The 27,465-nt window shown below is 42.2% G+C and overlaps 1 protein-coding gene across 2 annotated transcripts in view; it reads right to left on the bottom strand.

The window, feature by feature from the left end:
* fibcd1b (fibrinogen C domain containing 1b) overlaps positions 1 to 27,465 on the bottom strand; it is a 95,419-nt gene that overhangs the window by 25,218 nt on the left and 42,736 nt on the right. For both annotated transcript variants that reach the window (XM_076758335.1, XM_076758336.1), the window contains 2 exons: positions 22,274 to 22,410; positions 6,760 to 6,856 (listed from right to left, as the gene is read on the bottom strand). In XM_076758335.1, the coding sequence (XP_076614450.1) occupies positions 6,760 to 6,856; positions 22,274 to 22,410 (234 nt within the window). The remainder of the gene's footprint in view (positions 1 to 6,759; positions 6,857 to 22,273; positions 22,411 to 27,465) is intronic.

The following is a 27,465-nucleotide window of genomic DNA, read 5'->3' as shown; positions in this document are numbered from 1 at the left end:
TGAGGATTTTCACTGAAATATGGCATTGGTCAGGAGTAGCCTGGCACCCCACAGTCGTGGGATTGTATAAACAGCCTTTTGCAGACCTTTAATCTGAAGCACCTGCCAAAAGGGAGGAGTTAAACAGTTTGAGGCGAGGCTTAAAGGGGTCCTACAACCATGTTAGCTGTCTTAGGTGGTGTACAGGTCCTGGAGTGAAGGCAGGTTGGTGCCATTTTCATCAATTTGGACTGTCTGTTGCAGCTTTTTTCACTGTTTTGCAGCCAACCGAGGAGTGTACAACTGAAGTAACAGCTCCTGTTACAACCTCCTCAGTTGGCCCAGGACGTACACCCTCTGCTGGGCCGTTTTGCAAAGCTTGATCCAAACCTGAAAACTTCCATGGCGGCCACAGTGTTGAATATGGTGCAGGAGGGGCTGTGGGCAGCCGAGTCTCAGCTAAGACTGGTGTCCCCGGAGGTGCAGCCATTTGTGTCGAAGGAAAAGAGCAGCAGGGAGAAAACACTTCCCTGGGGGATGAAAGAGCAGGGGGTGAGTTTCCCCAGCATTCTCCTGTTGCTTTCTCTCTCCTAGGAAGTTGGTGATCCACTGGTAGAAGCGTACTGCAAGTTGAGTGAGTTTTGAGCAGAGTTCCAGGACAAGAACGAGGATCCTTGCACGGGGTAACTCTCCATTAAGGATAGATAGATAGTGCAGTGCCATGATGACTGCTTCATTAAGCAACGTGTGTGCCCGGAAGGCAAACAGCAGGGGATCCAGCAGGGGGCCTGTGATGTGCTTTCGGTTGGCCACCACTAGTTTTTCAAAGAATTTTGAGGCCACCGATGTGCAGGGAGCTGGCTTGTAGTCATTGTTCCTGTCATCCGAGTTTTATGGGAAACAGTAGGATTGTGGAGCATTTGCAGCAGGAGGAAACTTCACACAAACTGAGTGATCTGTTTAAGATCTGTGTGAGGACAGAAGCCAGTTGGTCACCACAGGCCTTCAGACAGAAGTGTGAGACGCCATCTGGGCCTGGGGCTGTCCTGGTCTTTTGTCTTTGAAAGAGTTACAAGGCGTTCTTCTTCATTGATGCAGCACGCAGCTTGAATGGCAGGAGCGGTTGGCGGAGGGAGTCGTCTGGCATTGCAGGTTTGTGGCTGTACACCTTTATTGCTAAACAAGTCGTTTCTGGAACACATGTTCTCCATCTGCACTGCCGCCTCAAAACGTTACAGTATCAGTGAGCTCCATCAGATAATTGGCCCGTCTTCCCACAGTGTTTACCACTGGCTTTCTAGATTTTACGTTTTATGTGTATGTTGGAAGGAGATGAGTGATCAGAGGGTTCAAAAGCTGCACGGGAGACTGAGCGGTAAGCATCCTTTAATACTGTGCGACAGTGTGTTTCTGTCCCCCTGTGGGAAACTTAATATACTGTCTGTGTTCGTGCAGTTCACGGCTGAGGTTTGCTCTGTTAAAATCCCCCAGAATAATGAGAAGAGAGTCTGGGTGTTCTTGCTCCATACTGGTTATCTGGTTAGCCAAGCGCTGCAGTGCCTCCCTCACAGAGTCTTGAGGCGGGATGTAAACACCGGCCAGAATAAAGGAGGAACACTCCTGCGGCGAATAAAACGGCTTACCGTAAATGAAAAGAGCCTGAATGTGAGGGCAGCACCGTGACATCAATACACCAACCTTCACTGATATGAAAGCAGATTCTGTCTCTCCTAATTTCCCTGATACACAGGCTCCGATACATGGTCCATTCCTTAGAGAGGAAAACCAGGCAGATACATAATGTAATGTCCAGAGTGGATTCACCTCGCCAGTTTATGTAACTCAAAGTGCAACAGAGATTGAAGAGCCCTTGTAGGTTCTGTTCTGAAGAGTAACAGCTTGTCTGTTTTACTGCCCAGAGAGCAAAGTTTCATTCAGCCGGAGCTTTAGCAGCACTAGCATGTTCGCCTCTTGCTACAGAAAACCGCTGCTGCTCAAACTAGAACATCCTTAAAACTCTCCGTGTTTGAGGACACATTTTCTCACTGTGTCAAAATGATAATTAGGGATCAATATTTGTCCTCCAGATGCTTCAAAAACCAGGGAGCAGTGTCTGTTATTCTTTTTGCCTCAAACAAGAAAAGACTTGGCTTTACCTCTTAGTTTGGGGTTTTACACTATTCACATAATTCCTGTAGTTACTTCAAATGAGACAAAATGTGTATTGATCCAGAAAAAAACAGTCCGCAATGGCTGTAGTGTGTAAAAGAAAAAACTCAACTGATAAGAAAGCTGAATGAAAACAAATAACGGGATGACGGGAATCCAATCCAGCAGTTGGTTTGACAACGAATGAATATTAATTAATGTTACTTGGAGCTTGCAGAAAACTAGAATTCCATTTAGAGGTATTGATTAAGCTGTAAATGCTCCACTGATTAATAAAATTGAGTACTGCTCAAGAATGTTAAAGGTTTCTGTTTTTCTACCTAAAGAAAAGGTAAAGCAAGCAAATCTTTGATCAAATATAAATGTATTAAGATTGTCATAAGTTTGTCTTTCTGTGTAATTTAAATGAATCACTCAGACATGTTAGAACAACGTCTGCATGGAATTTCAAACATGCTTCTTCAGGGCTTTTCCTAAAATTACACCTAAAACGACAACTAAACCGACAACTAAACTCTCCGACAAAAAGCCTTCAAAACACTTGTGCTCAGCGTCAGAGCTGATGATAGCTTTGCACTGGAAATTGTCTGTCAGCTTTACACTAATTTTCCATAATTGTACAACACACAGCAACTGAACTGCCACCTTTGAGTTTTTGCTAGAATGTTTTGCTTGTGCACAAATATGAATTATAGCCGCGGTTAATGGACGCATAAGGCAGGAGAGAGGACATGAATATGACAATAGACAATTTATCTACCCTCTTCTGCTGGATTTAAGTGCTGCTTTCAACGCTACAGACCAAGATATGTTATTGTAATAGGCCATCTGGAAAACTAGGTTAGTCTCTTTGGGACAGCAATAAACTGTTTCAGGACCTATATTACAGATAGACAAGTCTACGTCAGCCTCGGAGACCAGGTGTCTAATAGATTTGATGGCAACAGTGGAATTGCCTTGACCCAGTTTTATGCTCTTTGCATGGTCTTTTGGGAGAGATTATTCAGTACTATATTAGCTTTTACAGTTATACACACAGCATGTAGAAATTCTATCTTTATATAATCCATAGGACCCAGATTCTTTTCTTTATTTGCTATGTGTTGCTCGACATAAACAGCATCCAAATGACAGCAAATGACTGACACGTGCTGTCCTTCTCTTTAAAGAGGAAAAGAAAAAACAGGTCCCAAATCAAAGCCTGATGTTTTGCACCGAAGCAAGAAACCGACTGGCTGTAGACCGAACCGTTATCCTTCACTGTAAAACTACACCTTCATCATTAAGTAACAACAACAGGCTGTCTTAAATCAAAGTGATTCACTGCGGCAGCAGTTTGACCGTCCACTTAAAATCCATACGTTCTCAGCTATGTGATACCTCAGCTGCCAAACTGCCAAAAGAAAAGATATCCCCATTGATTTTCCCAGAACCCCTTTTCATTTGCCTCATGCACATGGTAGCAAATGTGCTAGAATTTTCTCACATGTGCGATTGTGTCATCTTGCACATCTCCTGGATTAGTGAGCAATATTGGTCTGGCGGAGGTAGCTGCAATGAATTTCTCTCTAGGCTGCAGGCAAGCATGGATCCATTTTTCATTTTTGCCCTGAGGGTAATCGATGATGGGGGTGACGAGACAACAGCACACCCTGAATGAGCAAGGGTACTCTGAAAGGTTCAAAGTAGCCTGCCGGCTCATTCAAATTCAGTCTGCTAAATCCTGAGCTTTCCATATTCCCACCATGTTCCTACAGCGTCCCATAGGGAGCTCGAGCTGGCACTCTAACCACGTTTTTTATTATGGGCTGCACTTTGTAATGGCCTCAGGTCAGCAAAGAGACCTAGATCTCCATTAATTCACATAAACTCTGCAAAAGCTACAGTATATACAAGCAGTCCTACATCTAGCAAGGACAGGGAGTGGTGAAAGTGATGAAGAACCCCAAACCATGGAGGCCAAGCTAATATTAAAGAATTACAGAGCAGCAGTCCTAAATGTTCCCAACCTATATATGTATTATGAATTATTAATTAGTGGAGCTCATGTCTGATGGATGCCTGGAATAACTTCATGTTATGCCCAGATTATAGCAACCAAAATCAATGGCAAATATCTATTTGATTATTGAATTTCTAAGCAGATTAGTGTAAAATATTAGAAGAATCTGGATAACAAACTCACAAAACAGTAGCTACGTTAAAAAAATAAGTGCAGCTGTACCCCTCATTACCTGCAGGTGGCATAAGTGTTAAAATTGCAGCATCTATTACTCTCCTTTCCTGTAGGTGGCGCAGATTAGTCTGTGAGTGCATCATCATCTAAACAGCATACGCTTACAATTTAAAGCTTCCTTTACTTATAATTCATAAGATTGCCTAAATGAAGCAGCTTCTTGGTTTGATAACAGTAATAAACAGAGATGGGACACAAAATAAATAAATAATCTACCATATGCCATCGTTAATCTGCAATATTTAGCATGCTGGGCTGCTCACGGATACTTCATAATGTCTCAGTATTGCTCTCGAAGTGTATGTGTGTATACATGCTTTAATCGGCAGTACTGATGGGAGAGTAGCTCAGCTGTGGGGTGGCACGTCCATGACCTTGACCATGACCAAGTGTGTGTTTTCACAGAAATACACTTCTTCAGGCTCCGCTTACTCTACCAGTCAAATCACGAGCAAACTGTGATGAGAGGTTTCAAAGTGCGCAGACTTACCGTGGTGGTATCTCATTAAGCCGAATTTCCTTGGGATACAACATTTCTGCAAATGCTAAGCATTTCTAAGCGCTGGTGTTTCTGTGTAAGCAGAGCAGATTCGGTGATCAGCAGTGCAAGAACATGAAACAGCTTTCTGTGCCAGTATTTTACCCATGGATGCTGATTGGGCAACAGTTTACTTTATGAAGTTTATAAGAGAAGCTGCTTTCACATCAACTTTGATGAGATGAATCATGACTGGTGGGCATCTCGCCAGCTTCAGAGCATTGTCACCATCACAATCTCAGTTAGCCATGAATCACAGTGCAGTCACAGTATGTACAGCATGTGCCAAGTAGGAGTGCAGCAGCCCTGAAGGTTCTGGGATCAGGACACAAAGAGCGAGTGCTTGAAGGGTGGCTAATGGTTCAGAAGCGCCGCTTTCAAGCACACGCCCAAGGTCATGTTTTCAACGACAGCATTTAAAGCACTTCAGCTGTGTATGTAGACTGAAGGTAACTGTGGTGACGTGCTGGACTGCATGTTAAACGAAGAAGAAAAGAACAACATATCACTGAGGCATGTCACTGGGGGAATGTGGGTATACAGGGATAATAGACGAGATTATGTAGCAATTAAAGTCTGCGATCCCTGCGAGATGTTGATTACTTCTGTGAAAACAGTGATTAGATGCTGCCACAGAGTCAAACTCCTCAGCTGCAGTTCAGTTTTGGGTTAAGTCACCGGTCCCAGTTTCACCCTCATACTGCGCTTTCTTGCTCGTCAGTCTTCATACTTTCATGCTTGGTGTGAGAGACCTGCTTTCATGCTCTGTCTCAGGCTCTCCTGCTACCTGAGTAAATGTCAGGCCAATTAAAAAGAAGCTAAAAGGCCAGTTTATGATGGAAAGAACAAGCTGTACATTTCTGAACCCTTTCAGGCCAGGAGGTTTTTTTTGCATGTTATATGAACGTAAACATAAAACTAAGCAGAACATGTGATATGAAGGTCTAATTCCATAAAGCTGCACTGAATATGTTGCAGGTGATGCCCAAGAGCAAGCCGCTAACTTTGAGCCACAAGAACCACGGAGCTGAAGAGTAGCCCCCTCCCCTGAGAGGAAATATTTTTGGTACATTTAATGAGAAGTTGTGAGAAGACGAGGGATTTGGCTTTGATAAAGTTGATAATTTCACAGCAGAATTCATTCTTTGTTGGCATTCTCTTCCTGTCAAATTTGAGGGGAGGCACGGACTTACAGTATGTGTCATGCTGCCAGCAAGAGAGACAAGGATTTGGACGGGAACGCTGAAAAACACACATTTTAAGCAGAAGGCAACTGCTGAAAAGGCTAAAAAAAATTAATTATACTGCTGTTATGTTTGTCATGCGTAAAAAATATTGTAATTGAATATCAAATCGCTGTGCTTTTTGGCTTGTGTCGTGATTTTGTGGTGCGAGACGGACAGCTCTGGTGAAGTGCACTTTACACACACCTTTTAATTTAGTGAAATATTCTTTGTCGCTTTCACTGAAATGGGTTTCATTGTCACAGAACTGTAGCTGTTACTGAATTCTTGATGATATGAAGGGTCAGAGCCGTCTAATTTCTCTCTGTCTGCCTCTCTTTGGGCTTCTCTTTATCTTGCTCCGTCACCATGACTAACTATTTCACTCTCTGTGAGTGAGAATCTTTCTTCTTTCTGCTTTGAGTTTGAGCAATTTCATGTTAGTGGCTATCAGTATGTTCTTGATAAGGTGATTGTTTTAAAGTCTTGTAATCAAGATTACAAAGTTATGGAAAAATCTACTCTCCGGGGTTTTCTCTGCTGTAGAATTGCAGGACGGCATGCAGGCATGCATGAGTCACACTGACGCACAGTCGCACACCTGAGCCACTTACCGAGCCAGTGTTCGCCGGTGATCTTGCCAAATCCCTCACGATAGGACTCCCATCCTCTGAAGAAGTTGACAGAGCCGTCCTCCCTGCGTTGGATCACCTACACAGCCAAGGCAGAAAGGCGAGGGGTTAAGGGTCACATGAGATTCATCTCACACAGTGCATTTCATCCTCCTCTGTGATGAGTCATTCTAAGTCCCACTCTTGGTCGCTGAGCTCATCTAGAACTAAACTAAATGAACTCATAAATGCTTGCTCTTTCACAAATGAATAATGCAAACGCTCTTCCCACTAAAAAGGCAATTTGTCGGAAGCTAATAAAAGGAATCCATTAAATCTTGACTGACTTTGAATCAAATCGCTATGGAATCTGAATCCTTAATTGAAATCACAGAGAAGAGATTATATTCATAGAACAATAATCCTAAATACACAAAGAGAGATGAAATTTCTATATAAAGTGATGGCCTGTGGAGAAATTATGTGGTAGGGTTTTTTTATGGCAACCCTTGCAGTACGAGAAACAAAGGAAATAATAGCAAATATTGGGCAGTTTAGCTCAGCTGTGTGTGTGTGTGCGCGCATGTGTGATGGTGCAGCATCTGTATCACCCCATGAAAAACGCTATCCATTAAAAGTGCTGACATACCAAGTGTCAGGCGGAGGATGAAAGGAAATTGGAAACGTGCTCCTGGAGAGGAAATGCATGCAGATGGAAAACAGTCTAGAAATCGCTGTTGGAAGGCTGCGTTCATGTTGAAATGACAAAGGAAATCCATGAGACAGTTTATGTTCAGCATGACTAATCCCCTAACATACCATAAGGCACCATATGGCGCCTTTGCCTTTGCCTTTAACATCCGAACAGAAAAGGAACAAAATCCTGCAGCGCAACGGCAAAATCTTCATCCTCATCATTTTGATCCTCATAATTGTCGTCATTGTGATCATCTTAATCATCATTACTGGATCATCATCACTTATCAGCACCATCTAGAGACTGTGGGGATTCCTCATCTCCTCATTCAGAGCTCTCTGCATTGCTCCAACGTAATTCCAAGGATTGATTTCCTCCCTTTTTCCAGATACATGATCATCTTCAAACATAAATTCTGTTGTCAGATTCAAGCCCCCCCCCTCATCAGTGAAGCAGTCTTTTTCAGGAACCTCAACTCTCAGGCGTTTGCAGGTATTTCTACCCAGCGGCTCCTGTCACTTTCCAAAGGTTCCAGCTCTCTTGCGTGAGCCCCTCCCTTGCCAGCCTTTATATCCAAGTAAGACATGATAGCAGCTAAAAATAAACATCTATTTTTTTTAAATGCTAAGTAATTGCTTAAAACAGCTGTGCATTGTAGATTTTAGCAAATATTACTCAAACAGGAGTAAATAATGCATTTGTTGGGGACTATTTTCAGCTGCAGATTAATACACATTTGATGTGCCAGTTTATTTTGATTCAATCCCACAAACACCGTCCTGCTGCCATAAATACTCAATAAAGTGGCGGCCCTCATAGTAATGATGGATCATGGCAGCCAGTGTAACTGTGCAGCTCACTGATGTGTTTTTAATAGTTTTTGGCCAAAAGGAGGTCAATGTCACAGAGACTAAAAAAAATATGTCCCTCTTCGGCTACACAGGAAGGACTTGTTAGTGGGAACAATTCATTGTCTTTTCATGGGATTTGCTGACAATAAGGAAACTATGAAATATCACCTCGCTCGTCCTTTAATCTATTTACCCCATTATGGGCTCTTTATAGAGCAACTAAAACATACAAATGCTTACTGTTTATTCTGCTTCTGAACCCCTCCCTCACAAGTGGTAATAGTGCATGGAGTACTGCACAAAGTTATCAATTAAACATAATGAAACAAAGGCATTTATATCAGCTGTTGCATAAGACTCTCACAGGCTTCACCCCAGTCATGGTGCATTAGACCATCAGACTCGCGTCCCAGTAATCGGTAACGATGCCAGTGATTATTCCTCCTCACTTCCTCAAGCTAACACGGGAATCTAACTGGGCAGTTCTGCAGAATTTGACTCCTTATATTACATCTGAATCTGAGGTAATACTAATTAATATGACGCAGTGACTGAATTACTGCTCATGTTATTAACAGCCACTGTAGTCTTGTGTTACTCATTTACAAATGATTTCATATAAGAAACTGTATCCACTGTCGACTCAAAGCCTATTGTGTCGGCTGTGAGTGGACAGGCAGTACAGTGATATTTTTTTTCTTTATCTGCATCTATCTAGTGCATGGTTATATATCATTTCTACAGATTTCAATATTAATGTGTGGTATACATCATACAGAAATGACGTTCTCAGTCATTAATACAGGGGGCTCATTTTCACATTTCAGTGCTACAGAACAGCTTAATGCACAGATGGAGTAGCGTCAACTACGGTTAATAAAACAGTACTAATGCTGTAGACTTATTTCATAATGAATGTGTCTGAGTGAGCTAGCGACGGGGATGTGGCGTTAATGTTATTTTTCCACTTTACTAAGAGGGAGGAGGGACATTTAGTGGCTGAATGTTATCAATAGCACCTTTAACACATGGCATCAAGTATGCTCAGTCGCATCGTATGACAGCTGAATGAGGTTAGTCTAAAGGAAATGAGATCTCGGGGATTTCATATTCTAGACGTATGCATTGTGATTTTTACTCGCTTGAATGTGCATCTTAGAAAATACACACATAAATAATAAGTAATGAATGAAAGTGTCTACAGTCATGCACCTCTGTAGCACACTGATTATCCTACAGGATGACTTATCTCAGTGCAGAGGCAACACCATCAGTGTACTGTATGTGTGTATTCACTGATGATTTTACATTGTCATCCCACACTGGATACAGCGGCTTATAATAAACATGTTCCCCTGTAAAAAGACGTAGATTCATAAAAGATGTTTACCTCAATGAAATCTTGTCTCAGTGATATTAAATGATATGACTCACAGGGTTCAGTACCCTGTTAATAAGGCCATTACTCCAGCGATGTCCCGTTTAATCAACAGACCTTGGGGAAAAGGCTGCAGCACTTGACAGTGGAAACAATGCACCGTCATCATGTTACTGATATGTCAGCGTGGCACTCAAGGACTGTGAGAGAGCTGTGGCCTTGGGTTTTTTTTTCTTTTTAACGGCTGCTGGGGTTAACTGGTGAGATTTACGTCAAAGACTTGTCGAAAAAAAAAAAAAACAACAACTCTGTTCTAAGGACACTGCAGTAAAACATGGTTTCTTTGGATTTAGAGGCCGACTGCAGCTTGAAACAACATTCATGTTACTAAATTCTTTAAGTAATGACCTTTCAGCCTCCTTATCTTACTCGCTCACTCTCTTGCCCCTCCTCATCCCTACACTGAAAGGAGCTGAAACAGAGAAGACAGCAAACTGAAAACATTAAAAAGTAGGTTTTCCTTCTCATCCATGGTTAATTGTTTTTTTCTCTCTCCCTTGGCACTCACTGTATTAGTAGCAGTTTAGGAGGCAAGAAAATTACAAAAAGTGGCCCCTCATCCCAATAAATCACAAGAAACTTCAGAAAAACCAGGAAAACCAAAGGAAGTCAAACGTCTCAGACTGCAGTCGGTTTCTCTGAAAAGATTTGAGACAGTGATAACTCAAGCCGCTAACTTTTATTCGCATCATCTGCGGCCTCTGAGAACAATGCATCGCTCACATTATCACAATGCTGAAAAAGTCAAAAGCCTCGCTAGCTGCATACATACTGTAGAGCCACCTGACATAAGACAAAGAGTCTGAGGCTTGAGATGAAAAGAATAGAGAATGAATAGCAGTACGCTCTCAAACCACCATTGTTCCACTGACGCATATGCAGACCCCATCTATTTTACACAAGAAGCACAATTATGAGACAAACCCAGCATGTTAGATCCAGGTGCAGTTTTAATCTTCAATTCGGAAGCCCTGGTGTTACAGGCCAGCGTACATCTTTGAACCAGGCTTTCGTGCCTCAGCTGGCGCCTCACTGCTCTGACAGAAAACCTGAGACACCAGCAGTACCTGCCGCTGTGAGTCACCGCTGCAGTGAGAAACAGGCCGGTGGTCACATGAAGCAGTCCTCCACGGCAGCAGGTTAACCAGCAAGCAGTTCACTTCAGATTAAGGTTAACACTCTTGTCTTGCCGGCCCTGCCTCCTTCCATGTCTAGCATCCTTCTAAGACTGGAGAGCCCCTCTGAGGTTTAATTGCATGTTGACCCTGAAGGTCTCCGTGTGTGTGTGGGTGTGGGTGTGTGTGTGTGTTCCCCGGAGACGTGGAGCTTACAGAGACTCATTTTCTTTCCTGTTTCAAGAGGGAAAGGCAGCGGTCGAAAGTGCAAAGTGGGAGGGGGGGATTTTGGGAGTGCGTCACAGAGCTATTAGAGTGACAATATACTGTATGTGATACGAATGCCTGCCTATTGTCTGTGTGCATGTGTACACATACAGGCCTGTGTTTGCATGGAAAGCCAGAAATTTCTCTACGTGCACTTCTAAATCTGTTCATTACATGTGTGTTTTCCGTGTTTGCACCATTGCTTTTGTTTGTGAGTGTGTGTCTGTAACCATATGTCCGTGTTGTACATGCAGGATTGTATGAGTGTGTGGGTGTTAATGTTAATGTCCAAGTTTGTAGGTACTGTGAAGACGTTCTGTCGCCCCTGGCCTGTTTTATCACTGGTAACATGCAGGTGAAGAACATGCAGAATTATGCAGCCGAGAGGCAGATAAGCAGGCTGTACTCTGTGCTCTGACTCTCACATCATGGTTACTCAGAGACAACTCGCTCCCACCAACGGTCAGGAAGGAAACGGCAAAAATGACTGTTAGCGCCACAAAACGACAGCTTTTCAATGTTCACCTTTAAAGAAAGAAAACTCAGCTTCGCAGTGCACCTGTCTATAAATATACATGCATGAACTCTTTCCACTGTGGCTCAAATTCCTGTGTTTTATTGAGCCCGGGCCACCATATCACCTCACCCGCCGCACGCAGACACAAACACAGTTTCCGCTGGGACGCAGCTGAACATCCCAGCTGACAAATCCTTCCACACAATGTCTGGCTGGAGGGCAACTCCTGACATCAAAGTTGTTTCTGTCAAGGTCAGAAGCTCACAGACTTGTTATATATGGGCGTGGGGCAGGTGACATCCCAGCCATACATACTGAGAGCTGCAGTTGTGCCACAGCAGCCATTTTATTAGAGGTTTGAGCAAGGTCTCAGTGTTTCACAACATAAAGTACAGAACCGTCCAAAAATTGACCCACAAAATCAATAATGTCTACCGCCTGTGTTCATATTAGTATACTGGGAGCAAACACAATAATAATAGCTAATGGAAGCCGGTGCAGTCACACACATCAAGGCCTAAATGAAAAAAATGCTTTCATGTGATATTGATGTAATAATGCATTATTATTTCAACTCCATGGTACAGTCTAGAAATGTCCCGAGTTGATCTTAAAGATCGGTAATGGGGGACAATGCGGACATATTTTAATGGATGGAAAAAGAAAAAGCCGATGAAATCTGATCCTGTCTTTCCTGTGCTGTGTGCTTTGTCACCTCCGCCTGTTATAGCACTGCTCTCCTTTACTACAGCGTTCACGTGTGTGCAGATGTGAAAAACTGGCGGCCCGGTGAGAGACTTCGGGTTCAGGCCGAGATGTTCAGTCAGACAGGCTGGCAAATCCAACAAAGTGGTACGTCTCCTCTCTGGTGGATTGCGCCACATCAGTTTAAGGAGTTGCATTTTTCTCATTTAACTTTTCATTCACATCACATCAATAATCAAAGCCTGTGAGTTTCTAATAGCTTTCAACCGGGAGCTTTAGTATTTGGATCGAGTAGCTTGTGAGAAATAAGGTGTTTAAATGAATATAGGCCACAGCTGTTATTTCCATCTGTCAGAAAATCTACATTTAAATAAATGTAAGTATCAGAACAGATCTGGTATCAGCAGATACGCAATATTAAAGGACCCAGATCAGGATCGTGCCGTCAACAGTCACCATAGAATCAAACCTCTCTTGACACTGAACAAAAGTGAAACATTTGGAGCCTCACAAAAGTTTTATCTCTTGCTATTGTATTGCAAAATATTTGTTTGTGTTCACAATCTGTCCAGTAAAAATAAAGGCTGACTCAGGGACACTTCCTCTCATCTTGTAGCTCCTGCACTCTCCATCAGCCTTTCTCCATATTGCAGTGTTTTTACTGTATTCCTTTTCCTTGCAGCTCTTAGTAATTAATTCTTTATGCAGGCGGTTCGGAGCTCCACAAAGCCTAAACAACGCATCTCTCAAAGACGACTCTTTTCAGATTACCTCCTCCGTTCCTGCAGTATCACATATTTACTATATCAAAGGAAATCGTCAATATGAGGAATTTGTTTAATTGCGGGAGCTCACAATAAGAGTTTATGAGTTAGTGAAGAAGCAGCGGCATAATTATATCATATATTCTCGCCTTCTGTTTATCTTCAAAAAGCTTCATAAAGCTTCACTTTCTTCACCTAAACATTTAAGTATGCACACAAACTTTACACTAGATACGTTTTTTTTTTTTTTTGTTTCCTAACTATGTTTAAAAGCTGCACCAAATTATCACTAGTAATTCAGAATACTAAAGATTTTAGCAACTCGGTTTTCCCACTGACCCCACTTTTGAATGTGAAAGTTGTGCAGCTAAAGTTGAACTTTCCGATCGCTCTCTTTCTCCCACCACACTCTCTGCACAAGCCGTTTTTATTGATGTATGGTAACATAGTACTGCACAAAGGCAGAAGGGCGCATACAGATGAAGGAACGTACCTTTGAGGGGGAGAGTGGTTGCTGCAACATGTTTTGTCTGAGAGTCTGTGTCAGCACGGCATCATAAACTAAGTATTGACAGTAAACAGTCTCTTGTACTCCTCCCCTCCAGTCAAGGGAACTCTGTGACAGTTCTTCAGAAAAGTGAGACCTGTGTTTTTCACGACTTCCAGGAAAAAATCTATGTAGTGTAGAATTGAAAAAACATGTAAATGCGTGTATCATTAAAGTACTTCCAGTAAGCATCCACCACAATGCAACTGGTGAGTGTGAGTTGCCCTTTCAAGCCCCCAAGTTCATTAAAATGGCCAAATAGTGTTAACAGGAAAATCCTTAACGACCATCTCACCCAACACTTGCTAAAGGGCATGATCACATTAAGATCCCTGTAATCTCTGCAGTAGATGAAGGCTACTTAACAAGCTGCCTTAAGCTCTTCAGCAGGATTTCTGTCAACTACTGGGAGCCCGCAGAGCGCACAGACGGACACCCTGACTGACAGACCAGAACACAGGGAAGAATCAACACAAGCACTCCAAAGCTGATTGGGAGAGATTTACAATCTGGCATGTGACTGGGTGGAAAATAGGAAATGTGCCAATAGCTTGTTAGCTCCTGGCATGTAAACACTGAGCACACACTATGTTTATATGTTTGGTGCTTTGGCAACAGATGTCACTGAGTACCGCTGCTCTATACTGACTAACTGAAGATAATTGGTAACATCTTCAGAGAGTGATTAATACATCCGCCGTGAGGGACAGACAGAATTATTATAGAGGAAAAATTGAAAATACAGAAATAAATAAACACACACATCAGGAAATTCAAATTCAGGCACAGCTGTGCATCACATACACAACTAAGCGCAAAGCAGAAATGCAGCAGGAAATAAACAAATAAATGAAGCAAGCTTTGAGGCTAATACAATCAACTCCAGAGGCGGCAAGCTCACACCTCCTTTCATAGATTTAAGACAGATCCAAACAGACTCGCAGAGGAATTGCTAACAATTTGAGTACATTGTTAAGAATATTGATGATATGGTGGCAAATTCAACACTGTCTGATGAAAGCAGTCATAAATCCACAGCAGTCTGCGGAATTGCTATCTTCAAAGAGGACTGCAAACATCTGTTGGTGAATGTTTTATAATCCTATCAGAAAGACAGATGTGCTCTAAACACAGCAGCAGCAAACAAGAACAGAAGGAGAAACACAATCATCCACAAACACTCGTTCTCTCTCGGTGTCAGACACACACACACACACACACACACACACACATGCAAACGCGATTTCTGCATTTACATGTACTTAAGTAAAAAGATTATTCCTGGCTTTAAGCAGTAACCTGATTTTTAAAACATAAACAAAAAGATCTGGTTTCCCTTATTGGGTTAAGGGATTAAGAGAAACCAGATTAACACAGGTAGATTTTAAATATGTTTTTTTTTTTTTAATCTGTGCACGACAATGACCCAGTAACGGGAAAAGACTCTAAGATAAGTCTACAGCCAAGCTAGCAGGTCTGTGAGACTGTCGGCACGGAGTAACTTTAAGATAAATGCAGCAGGCTCACGAGCTCAAGGACAACGCTGATGTTAACGTTAACCATGTTCACCGACCTAGCTGAGCACTTTAGCATGCTAACGTTTGCTAATTAGCACTCAACCCAGAGTAGATCTTAGGCTGACGGTAATTGATTTTGCAAGTATTTGGTCATAAATTATTAACGCATTGGACAAACAGAAAGTCTGATTTACGATGGCGCTACAGGAAATGTCAGGGGGTCACTGTTGTTATTATAATTCATCCCGTAGGAGACATGAAGGCGTATACCAAATTTCACAGCAATCCATCCAGCAGACATTTCAAAACCACAAAAGTCAACCTCGTGGTGCCGCTTGAGGAAAAGGCAGGAGATCAGCAAAGTCAGAGACCAGGTATGAAATAGTGGTGCAGTTCCATCAGGTAGATGTTGAGACATTTCACTGAGCAAAGGAAACTTTGACATGCTGGTGGCACTACAGCAAAAGCCAGGAGATCACCGGGGTTGTTGGGTGGATGTCTGCACAAAACTTCTTGGAAATTCAGGCAATAGTTGCTGAGGTCAGCCAGGACCAAAGGGGTGGACCGTCCACGCCTGGAGCGATGCTGCTTGCATGGCTGAGAAATACGTCAAATACAGAAAATACCAGTTGCAAACCAAAATATGCCCGTACCACCATACTGCCCATATTACTCCTGCTCTGGGAGTATTGATACACATAAAAGACAAACATAAGTTTTCACAGTGGCATGTTTTGCAAGCAAATGTAGTGATTCAGCTTTTATTAGGAACAAAATTCTAATGGGACATAAAACATCCAACTATATTCAGCATGGATCCAGCAGCAGTGATATTACAGGGTGTCCTAGTTCTGTGCCGACACATGCAACAGAGAGGAAATATAAAATCACTGAATGGACACAGCTGTCTAACCTTTCCTCATGTAACCTGCCCCCAGGCCCAGCTAATGGCACTGATGTCCTAAAGGGCATCTGACACTACCCGCGATAATGCTCCTGACACCCCTCATGGCAGTTAATGAGGGCACAAAAAAGACGTCTGAATCCTTGTCGAGAAAAGAAAACAAAAAGACAAAAAGCAAGTGAATAAGCCCACAGCCAAGCGGAGTCAATCGACACATTAGGAAAACAATTATCTTCTGGACAAAAGTTAGATAGCAATCTGAAGTTTTCAATTTCCCTGCCTCGCAAAACACTTACAGATTAGACACAACGGGAAAAACATCCATCCTGGATTTTCTTTTTTCCAAACCAATAAACTAACAGAGATGAAATATTGAAGAGCCTGTGAGCCAGATAGAGATCCTGAAAAGCCTATAACGCACACTCTGAAATGCTCAAAAGGCACTCCAAGCCTCTAAAAGAGTGATACAACATGCACACAATCGTACATTCAATCTCAAACTTTTACATTTCAGTTCTTAGCTGAATTGAATATTTGAGAGTGATTGCAGTACTTCTGATAAAAGCACCATTTGATAATGCAGCCCCACACTGCACTCTGATATATCTACTCTCATTCATTATTAATGCCTTGGTCATTTTTAGTCCTTTCCTTTTAACAAATAAAATAGTAATAATAGAAGACATTACCCTAAGCCGCGAGGCTGCATTTAAATGGCAATTGAAATCTCTTTTTGCAGAAACAGGTAGACCACATGCCCAAAGGATTACTTTATCTGAGTGAGGGGCTTGTGTGTATACATATTTTAGTACGTGTGTGGGTCTGTAAGCACATGCGAACACATATCTTTTGTACATAGACATGAAGGCTTCTTTGATTATATGTGTGTCCTTTCGGTGTAGTCTAATACACTCTTTCTGTTAAGGTAAGCAGAATGTGTGATGTGTGCGTGTTCGTAGGTGTGTTTTGATGGCGCTCGGGGCCTCGTAATGACAGCTCTTTTATGTCCTTTCTGCCATCATCCCTCCCACCTCTGTGGTCAGACAGTCTCCAGGGCGTGAGTTATGGCAGTGGAGAAATACTGCCCAATTTCCTCAGACAACCATCCACATCAACCTGGACTAATGTCTCTTCTCTTCTCTTCTCTTCTCTTCTCTTCTCTTCTCTTCTCTTCTCTTCTCTTCTCTTCTCTTCTCTGTCCATTAGTTGTTCGAATAGACACTAATGACTTAGACTGTATTTACTGTGGGTGAATAGCCCCCATATATATATGTACATACAGAGAGAGAGAGAGTATGGTGGCTCTGGGGGTCAAAACACATTTCACAAAACACGACTTTTCCAAAGTGCTGTTGTGTTTTGTGAAATGTTGTAGTGTTTTGATGCTCTGGGCCACCGTACAGTAGTTTAGAGTCAGAAATTCCTTGAGTTTCTTAGTGATTTGCAAGTTATTTTTCTGTTATGATTTAAGGCGAGGCTACTTTTGCTGAACAGCGGCCACTGTGGCCAGAAGTGGTAATTACACTTACATTAAAGCCATAAGGTTCAGACCTGTCTGTCATAAAGTGCATTTGCTTCCATTAGCTAACATTAGCCACCATAAGCTACTGCTCATACAGCAGGGCTGAGTGTCCTGAATTGAGTAATAATGCATTTTATTGCTTATGTAGTCAACTTCTCATTCGAATGAGAGAGAATGTTATTTCTGTCACGTTAAACAGGAGTTTGTTTCAGGTCAGGTTTGCCTTGATTGACAGGAGATCACACTCTGCTGTCGTGATTACTGCTTACACCGTCACCTCAGCTCTGCTAAAGACTCACAGCTGTGCCCAAATTTAAATTTCCTGACTCCGACAGCTGACAAAAAAGACTGCAAGCTTAAAATCAATCTGCATATTTTACTACAAGCTATGGTATTTATTGTCTCCCTGCTGATATAATGGGCAGCTCCATTAAGCAAACACACTTGACTTGCAAACAGATTTGGCACATCTTATGGATCTAAAATAAACACCTGGCACTCAGTGACTATACCCAGCAAAAGATAGCTTTACCTGTAGATTGCTTCTTCTTGTTTATTTTTACTTTTGCCTGACGTCTTCACCGAACAAAATAGCCCCATTGCTATATGTGATCTATGAGTCATTCTGCCCTTGAGAACGTTCTTCCCTGTTTTCATGTGATTTCTGTGTGCATTATCACTGCATCTGTACAGCCAAGAAACCCTGGGTAACATGCTGTACTCATTACTGCACATATGTCCTTGTCAGCAACACATCAGAGCTATTTTTTAATCTATTTCACATTTTTAATCTATATTCTTTCCCCCACTTCCTCCCTCTCTCTGGAAGAAGCTGAAGGGTGTGTTGCACGGCCGTGACTGGGGGAAAAAGTTCTAGCTCACGACGCACACCACTGAGCAGAATGTATTGATGAGGCAGCGCTATCATTTATGTAGGAATATGAGTAATTCATAGTATGGATGGGTGGGTGAAAAAGCTACTACCTATTGCCTGTTTTTAAAAGCTGATTATTTATTTATAAAATTATTTGTGGGTGGCAATACCTGATGGATTATGTGATATTTTGTAGATCTAAAGGAAACCTTCTTTGGGCATCACGACTATGAATCACAAGCCTTGCGAGTGGACGTACATATTAACATACTCGCGCAGTCAAAACAAATGTTTGGTGGTCTTTAGTCAGGCAATGTTCACTTCCTAAATCACAGTCCACCTGGAAATGTGCCCACGTGGATCAGCCTCATATCACACCCTCTTCACGCCCTCATTCAACCAGAAATTGTCAATGCAAGGCACTGCATGAATGCTGATGCATATAAATGAGTCCGCCGATCAATGGTTCACGGCAACAACCGAGAGGAAGGAAGGACGAAGAAGAGGAATTTCTGCAGGTGAGGTGGAGGTCAGAAAGCAGTTTGAGTTGAGAGTTCAGATATCTTTCCAAACTGAAAGGTGCTTAAGGGACAGTTATGGCTCATGCAGGTAGAAAGCACTGCTGGTGTGTGGCTTGTTTACGATGGCGTGGATCTATAATCAACATTTGATATTAAATTAAATGTGTGAGAGGCATCATAATACGACCTGGTCCTTGAAATGTTCTTAAGCATGGGTCAGGGTTCACGTACAGGTGCGCACTTTCTCAAGTTTGTTTTCACAGATCACGATTTTTGCATGGGGAGCAGCGCGCTCCTCTTTCAGACCACGTTTTGTGCAAACGCGACGGTTATAAATGAGATCCCTAGTCTCCTGCTGTCACCATTACTTAAAACAGCAGCATTATCCCTGAGGCTCCCTGAGGGCCACCTTTTTTACTGCAAATACAATTGAACAGAGAGATTTTATCGCAGGTCATATCGGAATTAATGCATTTCAGAGTGTGGAAAAAACTCAAATTGCTGTTCCCCTTTCGTGCTTTTTTTATCTGTATTTTATCACTTTCTCGCGCTCTCCACATCAGATTCTAATGCTTCCATCGAGCCCTCTCTTCTTTGTCTCTCCTGAGTCGCACTGTCTCCTCTCCTCCTTTCCATCCCTCTTCCAAGTAACCTCCTCATCTCTCAGTCTGTCTGCAGCAGTCTCTGCAACAGAGCTACGGTATGTCAAAGTATGCTAATGAGGCGGCAGCATATGGCTCATTCCTTATTTAAGCTCAGCCGTCAGACAGACAGTAAGCCACTCAACTCGCCAAGCATCCTGTCTCCCTACCTGCCCCTGCTGGATCGCACCACGCTGATCTCTTAATGAGGATCAAGCGTTATCACAATCAGCTCAACACACCAGGCAGGATAAGTAGCTGCAACATTATCACTTCAATCTGAGCTGCTATGTAAATCCTTTTATAGGACAATATGCATTATACTTAACACGAGCGGGGAAAGGGAGGGGAAGTCGCACTCGCAGTCTATTTCTGTGCAGGTGCAGACATTTTTTAAAACAAACATTGATTCATGCACACACACACATAAGCATTTATCCGCTGACAGGCTGGTATGTAGCTCTATTCCATCATGCTGTGCTAAGCACTCTGTCACTCTGACAGTCTCGTTTTATTTGATGATAGGAGGGTACGACCTTGCCTATCTCACAGTTAGTCACCGATTTAGAGGCACACACCCATACACACACACAGCCCACTGTCATGCCAATGTAACAGTGACTTGAGTTGTTTGATGTGCATGTTTGTGGTGGAAGTGCAATGTAAAGTGGGCAGAATGGGACCAACACACTGAGCTAGTATTATTTTTGTTATACTTGCTAATTATTATTGTAGAAGCACGGTTCAGAGCCACAGAAATCACAAATACATTTGCATTTGTTTGCAGCCACAAATTGCGAGCAAAGCTGTTTAGAGGTTTGAGAAACCATTTTTGCAGAAAACACGGGTAAATTTTTACACCTTCATAATATTTTCACACATCCGAGGAAGGAAGTCTTAAAATGTCCATCCTTAGACGTTTTAAGATATTCATCAAAATGTTGTCATCGAGGCAGAATCACACCCACAAGCTGAAGGAAGCTAGCAGATGCAAGTGCAGTAGATGTATTTATCCCCTTTAAGGATGTGGAACACCTTTGATGCTGATTGCATCATTTTGCATGACATGAAAAAAAAACAAAAAAACAATTTCCATAGTGACTCACTGTACAGATTCTGCAAATCAATCCTTAAATAGTTGCGGATGGATTCCAAAATCAGCCCCTGGATGCTTCACTGAAATATGTCACAACCTGTAAAAGTTGTGATGGATTCATGTAGCTGGAACTTCAGACTCTGTTAAGTGTTACAAGTCCTTAGTTCTCCATTAAGAACTGCTCTGCTCTCCCCGAGGACTGCTACAGTACACCAGAACAAAGGGAAATAAATGGTTCTAACCAGTAAGACTGTGTGTGTGTGTGTGTGTGTGTGTGTGTGTGTGTGTGCGTGCACTTGCAGTAAAATATATCTAAACCACACTTCCAAATATAACTTCAAACAGCTCTGTGTCAATGTTTGTTCACCTCGCTGTCTCTCATTCCCAAAAGACAAAGCGCTTCCAGTATACAGTCTCACTTAAACAACTATGTTTACTTTAGCAAGGCCAGCAGGCTGACAGATGTTTGATCAAGGAAAAAAACAGACACACTTAAATACACTTTCTCCGTGTCACCTTTTTAGAATACAAGATCCTCTCAGAAATATCATTATACAAAGACAAGAATGCAAGATTTAAAAAAAAATAATCAAAACATAAGCAGGTCAGATTCACCAGCTATGACGGAAAAAAAGTTTCTCTTTTTTTGAGTTTGAGCCACAATAAAAACTTGGTTTGCACATAAAAAATGGAAGCTGTATTTTTATGAGCTGGTTGTACATTTCTTGCCCATACAGTGCTGTAAGTCATCCCATCTTTATATCAGGAAAAACATCTCAGCATCAGCGTATATATTAGATTTACGATCAGCTGTCAGCAACAGCTTTCACATGGTTTTGAATCCCTACCTTTGCGATTATGGCGCCATTTATTTAGCCTGCTAAACAAAAAATGTCACCATGATTCATCGGATGCGGTGCACTTTTCTCGTGCCTCTCGGTGTTTGTTTTATTGCCTTTCTCTGCATCGCTCGTCTGTATTCATTTCTCTCTCTACACTCTACCTGTTGACATTCCCACTTCGATGCGACTAATTAATATTCTGCCTCTCCAAATGAAAAGCGAAGCATGAAACATAATGGACTGTGTTCAAACAGGTCCACGTGAACGTTGTGCTTAAGATCTCCTCGCTGCTTTGTGATGAAACTTTGATGAGACCTTTTCAGATTGATATATGAGATTCCTAAGGCAGTACAACTATCATCACAGCAGGTGCTCAGAAAAACAGCATTGAACTTCGTGTACTGCATGAGTCTGATTTGAATGTTGGTGTTGCAGTTAGAAAAAAAATCCAGCTCAGTGACTCTCAGTCTTATTTCTGGGTTATTTAGTAAATAAAAGCAGATTTGTAAAAAACAGACATCGTGAAAGGGCTTTCAGTTTCCCCCTTTTCATCTTGATTACAACCTTGGTGAGAACGTAGCGACTGAGTGAATGCTTCTATTTTCAGTGGATAAACACAGAGCTTAGGAGCTTTGTGTCTGTGTGTCGACTGTAATGTGTGTGTGTGTGTGTGTGTGTGCGTGTTTACGTCTGACTCACCGTCCAGCCTCCTCCGTCTGTGGTCATGTCACAGTAGACCTGGAAGCCTGCGGGATGGTGGACAGGGAACACGGAGTAGATGCCGTCCTCTCGCTGACCACTGGCGTACAGATCACCGCAGTCACGGGGACGCGAGCCTGGGGAGAGGTGAAAGTAGGGAAATGAGGTCCCTTGCAAAGGGAAGGAACGCTCGGAGCAAATGAGTCGTAAAGAGAAGACGAGAAAAACATAAGCTAACACTTGTTTACAGCCATGCACTGGAGACGCACATATCAACATGAAGGAGCGGCCCTGGATGTTGTCAAGTCACCCTGTCATAATGAAATGTCAAAATGTTAGCTTTACTCGGTTTTGTTAACTATTTTCCAGAAAGGACGGCCCTGGAAAAGGCAATGAGGAGGTAGAGAATGGCTGTGCTGCGAGGGAAGACACAAAAAAGATAGATGATGAGATGGATGGGCGGGTGATGGATGTCACAGCGGGATAACGGAGTCTTAAGTGCAGCAGAGATAAAAAAAAAAAAGGTGGAACGCGAGTAGGTCGAAATGAAGACAGAAAGGCGCGAGGGTGGAGCGCCGACGTGACGCCGCAGAGGAGAAGCAGATATATAGCCGAGACGGAGATTTGAGATAACACTAGATGTAGGGATAAAGGAGAAAACAAGACGTGTGGAAGTCAGAGAGGAAGAAGTATGGCTTAGTGATGAGACATATACATCGGAGTGATAGAGAAAAAGAGGCAGCTAGAGAGGAGAGAGCATACAACAGACACACAGAGAGAGAATTCAGGAAAAGTTAGTGCCGAGAAGAGGAGACGGACACGGAGAGCTTGTAAGCTACAGCAGAGCAGAACAGTAGCACCGTTGTCTGTGACTGTGGAGCCCGTCTTACACAAGGGATACAAAATCTATTCCCCGGGGAGCAGGAGAGGAGCTCTGTGATGGGGACAATGTCATGGATTATGCATGCCAGCCTCCACCGGGTCAAAACCTCTGAATTTAAAACAGCCGGCAGAGTTCTTGAAAAAGGCCATTCAAGATTTTTTTACAGTCCCTACACGATATGGAATGTTTCATCTCCCCGAAGCTTTTCCGTTTCTCTGTGTGAGCCTCGACTACTTAGCTCCGACTTTCATCATCATCACACATAAATGGTAGAATTTCCCAGTTCTGCTTTTCATTACAGGAAACTGAAGCTGTCTCGGGTTCCATGGGACATTAAAAAAAGAGACCATCATCATTATTTAAGAATTTGGTCCTCTGTAACAAGGGCTTTCAAAGTTTTTCAGTTTAATGATCCCTTACAGCAGAGAAATTGTTCTTCCGAGGACCCCCGCTGCGATCAGACTGATACCGCAGGTCCACTTTAGCCTGGCTTGCTTTAGGTTTTTGGGAGGTTTTTTTGCACACAGTTTAACACAGTTTCTGATTTTTGGTCCTTTATCATGTGCTAATTTTCTTCAAATTACGTATATTTCCATTTCGGAGCTGAACAACAGTGTTTAGTGCATTCCCAGGAAAAAATAAAATATAGTCTGTTAGCATATGAAGAATCACAAAGACTGTCAGAGCCTCTTATTCACTCAGCGCTCTGCAGTGGGTCATCAGTGTCTCCTGCCATCACCTGGTTTCCAATCTCACCTGTGCACCTGTTGCCAATCCCCTAATCAGCTCTCCAACATTTATACCGGCCACTTTCCCACAGCTCCCTGCCAAATTGTTGCGCACTGCTGTCTGTTTCTGCCGGTTATGACCATTGCAAAGTGTTTGGCCCCATTCACACCTGGAAACAATGCAGTGAATGACTCTCATCAAGTTTTAAATGACTTCTTGCAAGGGAAGAACTGCTATTTATTGCTACTATGTGTATCTTTTACTGGGCCTGCTTGAGCAGTAGTGCTTGTAACAGGAAGATTTTTGTTTTTTAAGAATGTGGCCATGATGCAGAGCTTGATTTTACATCTGGGATCCAATCACAATGCAAGCCACACTACCTTGCCTTATCATGTTTTTTTCTTTATCCAGGTAGGATATTGGGCAAATTTCAAGTTAATACCATTGTAAACAGTATCTTTGCCTGTCTACCATGCTTCCACACTGGTCTTGTGTTCATGTCCATTTCCTGCAAGCCTTTGCGTTCCCACCTGTCCATAGATCCCAGTTTTAAAACCACCGCTCCTTTTATAATCTTAGAGCTTTTCTGTGTTTTCTCACTGTCAACAAACCCATGAAAAGGGCAAAGCCAACAACGTGTCTGTCTCTCAATATTTGACAATCTGAACTCTCTGGTTCCCTCTGAAATGTATATTACAAAAGGGCTGAATAATTGCTTAAAACAGCAAGGCACGGTAATGGCTTTTTTTTTTTTTTAGCAACCAGGAGTAAAATGTGCATTTGTTGGCGGTGGATCTGGTGCATTATCGAGCATTTAAAGCAGCAGGATGTGGGACTGACTCAAAGCAATGCTAGCCTTTATGGGAATAAAGGAACACATCACCCAGTGCAACAGTGTGCCTCACTGATGTGTTTTTCAAAACAGCAACAATGGATGTGTTTGGACAATGAAGGTCTGGAGTAATAAGCTAGACTACGTCAGGATTTGGAGGCAATGAGAGTAATTGTCAGTAGGATCATTCATTGTTGTTTTGTGTCTTTTCATGGGATTTGCTCACAAAGAGAAAAATGCAGCCACACTCTTTACGGCAGACTGAGTTACTAGAGATGTGCATACATTTAGGTTGAGTGTGTGTTCGCGGTGGGATGGAACCTTTAAGGACAGCATCTCCTCTGAATCTCATCTGTTGGGTGACAAAATCCTTAGTTGCATAAACCCTTCAAAGTAAGTCACTCTGACATCGCAGGCACTGCACAGTAGGAACTGAATTCATTGAAATGCACCACGTCTCCAGCTTACACTGCTCATCTAGTGGAAAGCAATGTTTCCAAGCATGCACATATCCTGTGTCTTATTTATGTATTGTCTCCCTCTCTTTGTTTTAAAATGCAACACTAATGAAAATGAATAATTAATGCCGCGGCAGAAATAACATTGATAAAGGAATCTACCACGTGTCAAGCCGCTTGCATGTTTACTGCTGACAACAGAAATGGACGTTCACTTGTAAATCATTTCAGCCGCAGAGCCACTGCGCAACAGCACGGCAAAGTCAGGCAGTCCAAGAACTGAAAAGTAGGACTTCTACAGTGGTTTCATCCAACTCAGAAACCCTGTCAGAGCTGAGAAGGGCTTCACTGCTGTCAGGTTGGGATTCATATAACTTTGAGAATCTAATATGTTCTTATGGGAATCCAATGCAAACAGTACAGAGATGAATAGTTCAAATATTCACAGGCACAGTGGGACTGAGAGGCAGTCAAAGATATTCATGGCTGGGCCTCATACTTAAACACATATGCACACAGCTCTGCAGAGATATTGAAATTGTGCTGTTGTGTAAATACAGTTTTTATTTACTTATTGCATTGTAGTGTGGTCAGTTAATATATTAGAGGGTCAGTGACTGGTACACTGACCATATGTCAGACTTAACACTGAATCCAAATGGATACATGTGTTATTGGCGTATCAGTACATGTGCCGTATTTTCTGTCATTCTGGTGAAGCATGCTAACAGTGAGAGCTGTGATTACTTAAAAGATAGCCAAAAGCAAGCTAACCCACACAAGAATTCTTTAATAATAAAAACAAGGATATATTACATAATGAATATACACGGACATTTAGAGAAGATCTCTTTTGTTATGAGCACTGTTTTTTTGTTGTTGTTTGTTTGGTTTTTTTGCTGCCATTCTCGAGCTCACTGCAGATGCCTTTGATAAAATGTCAAGGCTGCGCTCCACAAAAACACCGACTTGCCGCTGGCTGCTTTGTTAGAGTTTGTCCTGACTGTAGCTTAGAGGAGCAAAAAGTGCAGAAACCTGCAGAGAACCACATTTCAAGAAGGATTTGGTGGAGTATATATAAACATCCACATAACATAGAGTTAATCCTAAACATACGGGCTTCTCTCTCTCTCTGTGTATTTTCATTCTACTGTATTTACTATTATATCATATGATACAGAGACATGAGTAAAAGTGCTTTCAAAGAATCCTGCGAGGCAAACCTTGAGCAGAGGATACGTGGAGCGCTGTCCATGGTGCTGAACCTCGCTGCTGGTTTGTCTCTTATTCTGAGTGCTGTACAGATTTGCCCTAACAATTGCACAGCTTTAGCATATCTGTGCTTTAAATAGGTCAATTTTAAGCAATTTGTGGATATCTACATGAAACATGCCAGAAGACGAAGTGCCTGTCAAATATAAATCAAATAACAGAGAGTCATTCCCAGAAACCTCAGCACTATTGTCACTGCAAAATAGTTATTACAGCCTAATTGGAACTGGAATTGGAACCATGGCTCATTTTAATTAGCTAACTCCTGGCTCTATATAAAAGGTAAAAGCCACAAATTGAGCCACAAAGGGAGCTTGTCTGCCACTGCAAATAATAGCTATTTAATATTTAGCCGTTTTTTCATCCTCCCTTGCATCTATGGAGGCCAGGACAGTATAATGAGATGTCAGGTCAGGTATTTCTGCTGTGAGGAAACGAGTGTGTGTGGAACTACTGCTCTTTTAAGAATATTCAAATAACATTAGTCAAGGGGAAGGCCGTGGATTCTTGACAGATTCAGCACCGTGGACAGGACTGAAATTAAGAACGATGAATTTGATGAACACTTGAATGAACGATGAACTTGGCTTCAAATGAATTTTTTATGCTGTCCTTCTTTGCCCACAACATTTAGAAAGGCTGAAGTGATTCTCCAGAATGAACACATGAAATGCCAGATAAAGTAAACAAGGACATATTTGTTCTCTCGTACTCTCTCACATCACTGTCTCAAAGAATAATAAATGCAAGCCATCAGCATGAGCATGACGTACATCCCACAGCCCAGCGTGCTGTCACTGAATCGCTTTGCACGGCGGCTAATGAAGGGGTCTGCATATTTCAGTAACTCCATATGCCCAAAAAGACAAAACTGATTTTTATCTTAATAATTTATGTGCATTTTTACTTTGTTTTCAACTTTAAGAGTTAAACCACTGACATTTAATTGGCTTTAGTTAACAGTTCGGACTTCTTTCCCGTATAGCGTTGGCACAAACGGTGGAAGTTCTCATGCAGG

This window comes from Chaetodon auriga, chromosome 19, assembly GCF_051107435.1.
Source record: "Chaetodon auriga isolate fChaAug3 chromosome 19, fChaAug3.hap1, whole genome shotgun sequence".
In the NCBI taxonomy this organism is placed as follows: domain Eukaryota; kingdom Metazoa; phylum Chordata; class Actinopteri; order Chaetodontiformes; family Chaetodontidae; genus Chaetodon; species Chaetodon auriga.
This window is presented reverse-complemented; position numbering and strand designations above follow the sequence as displayed.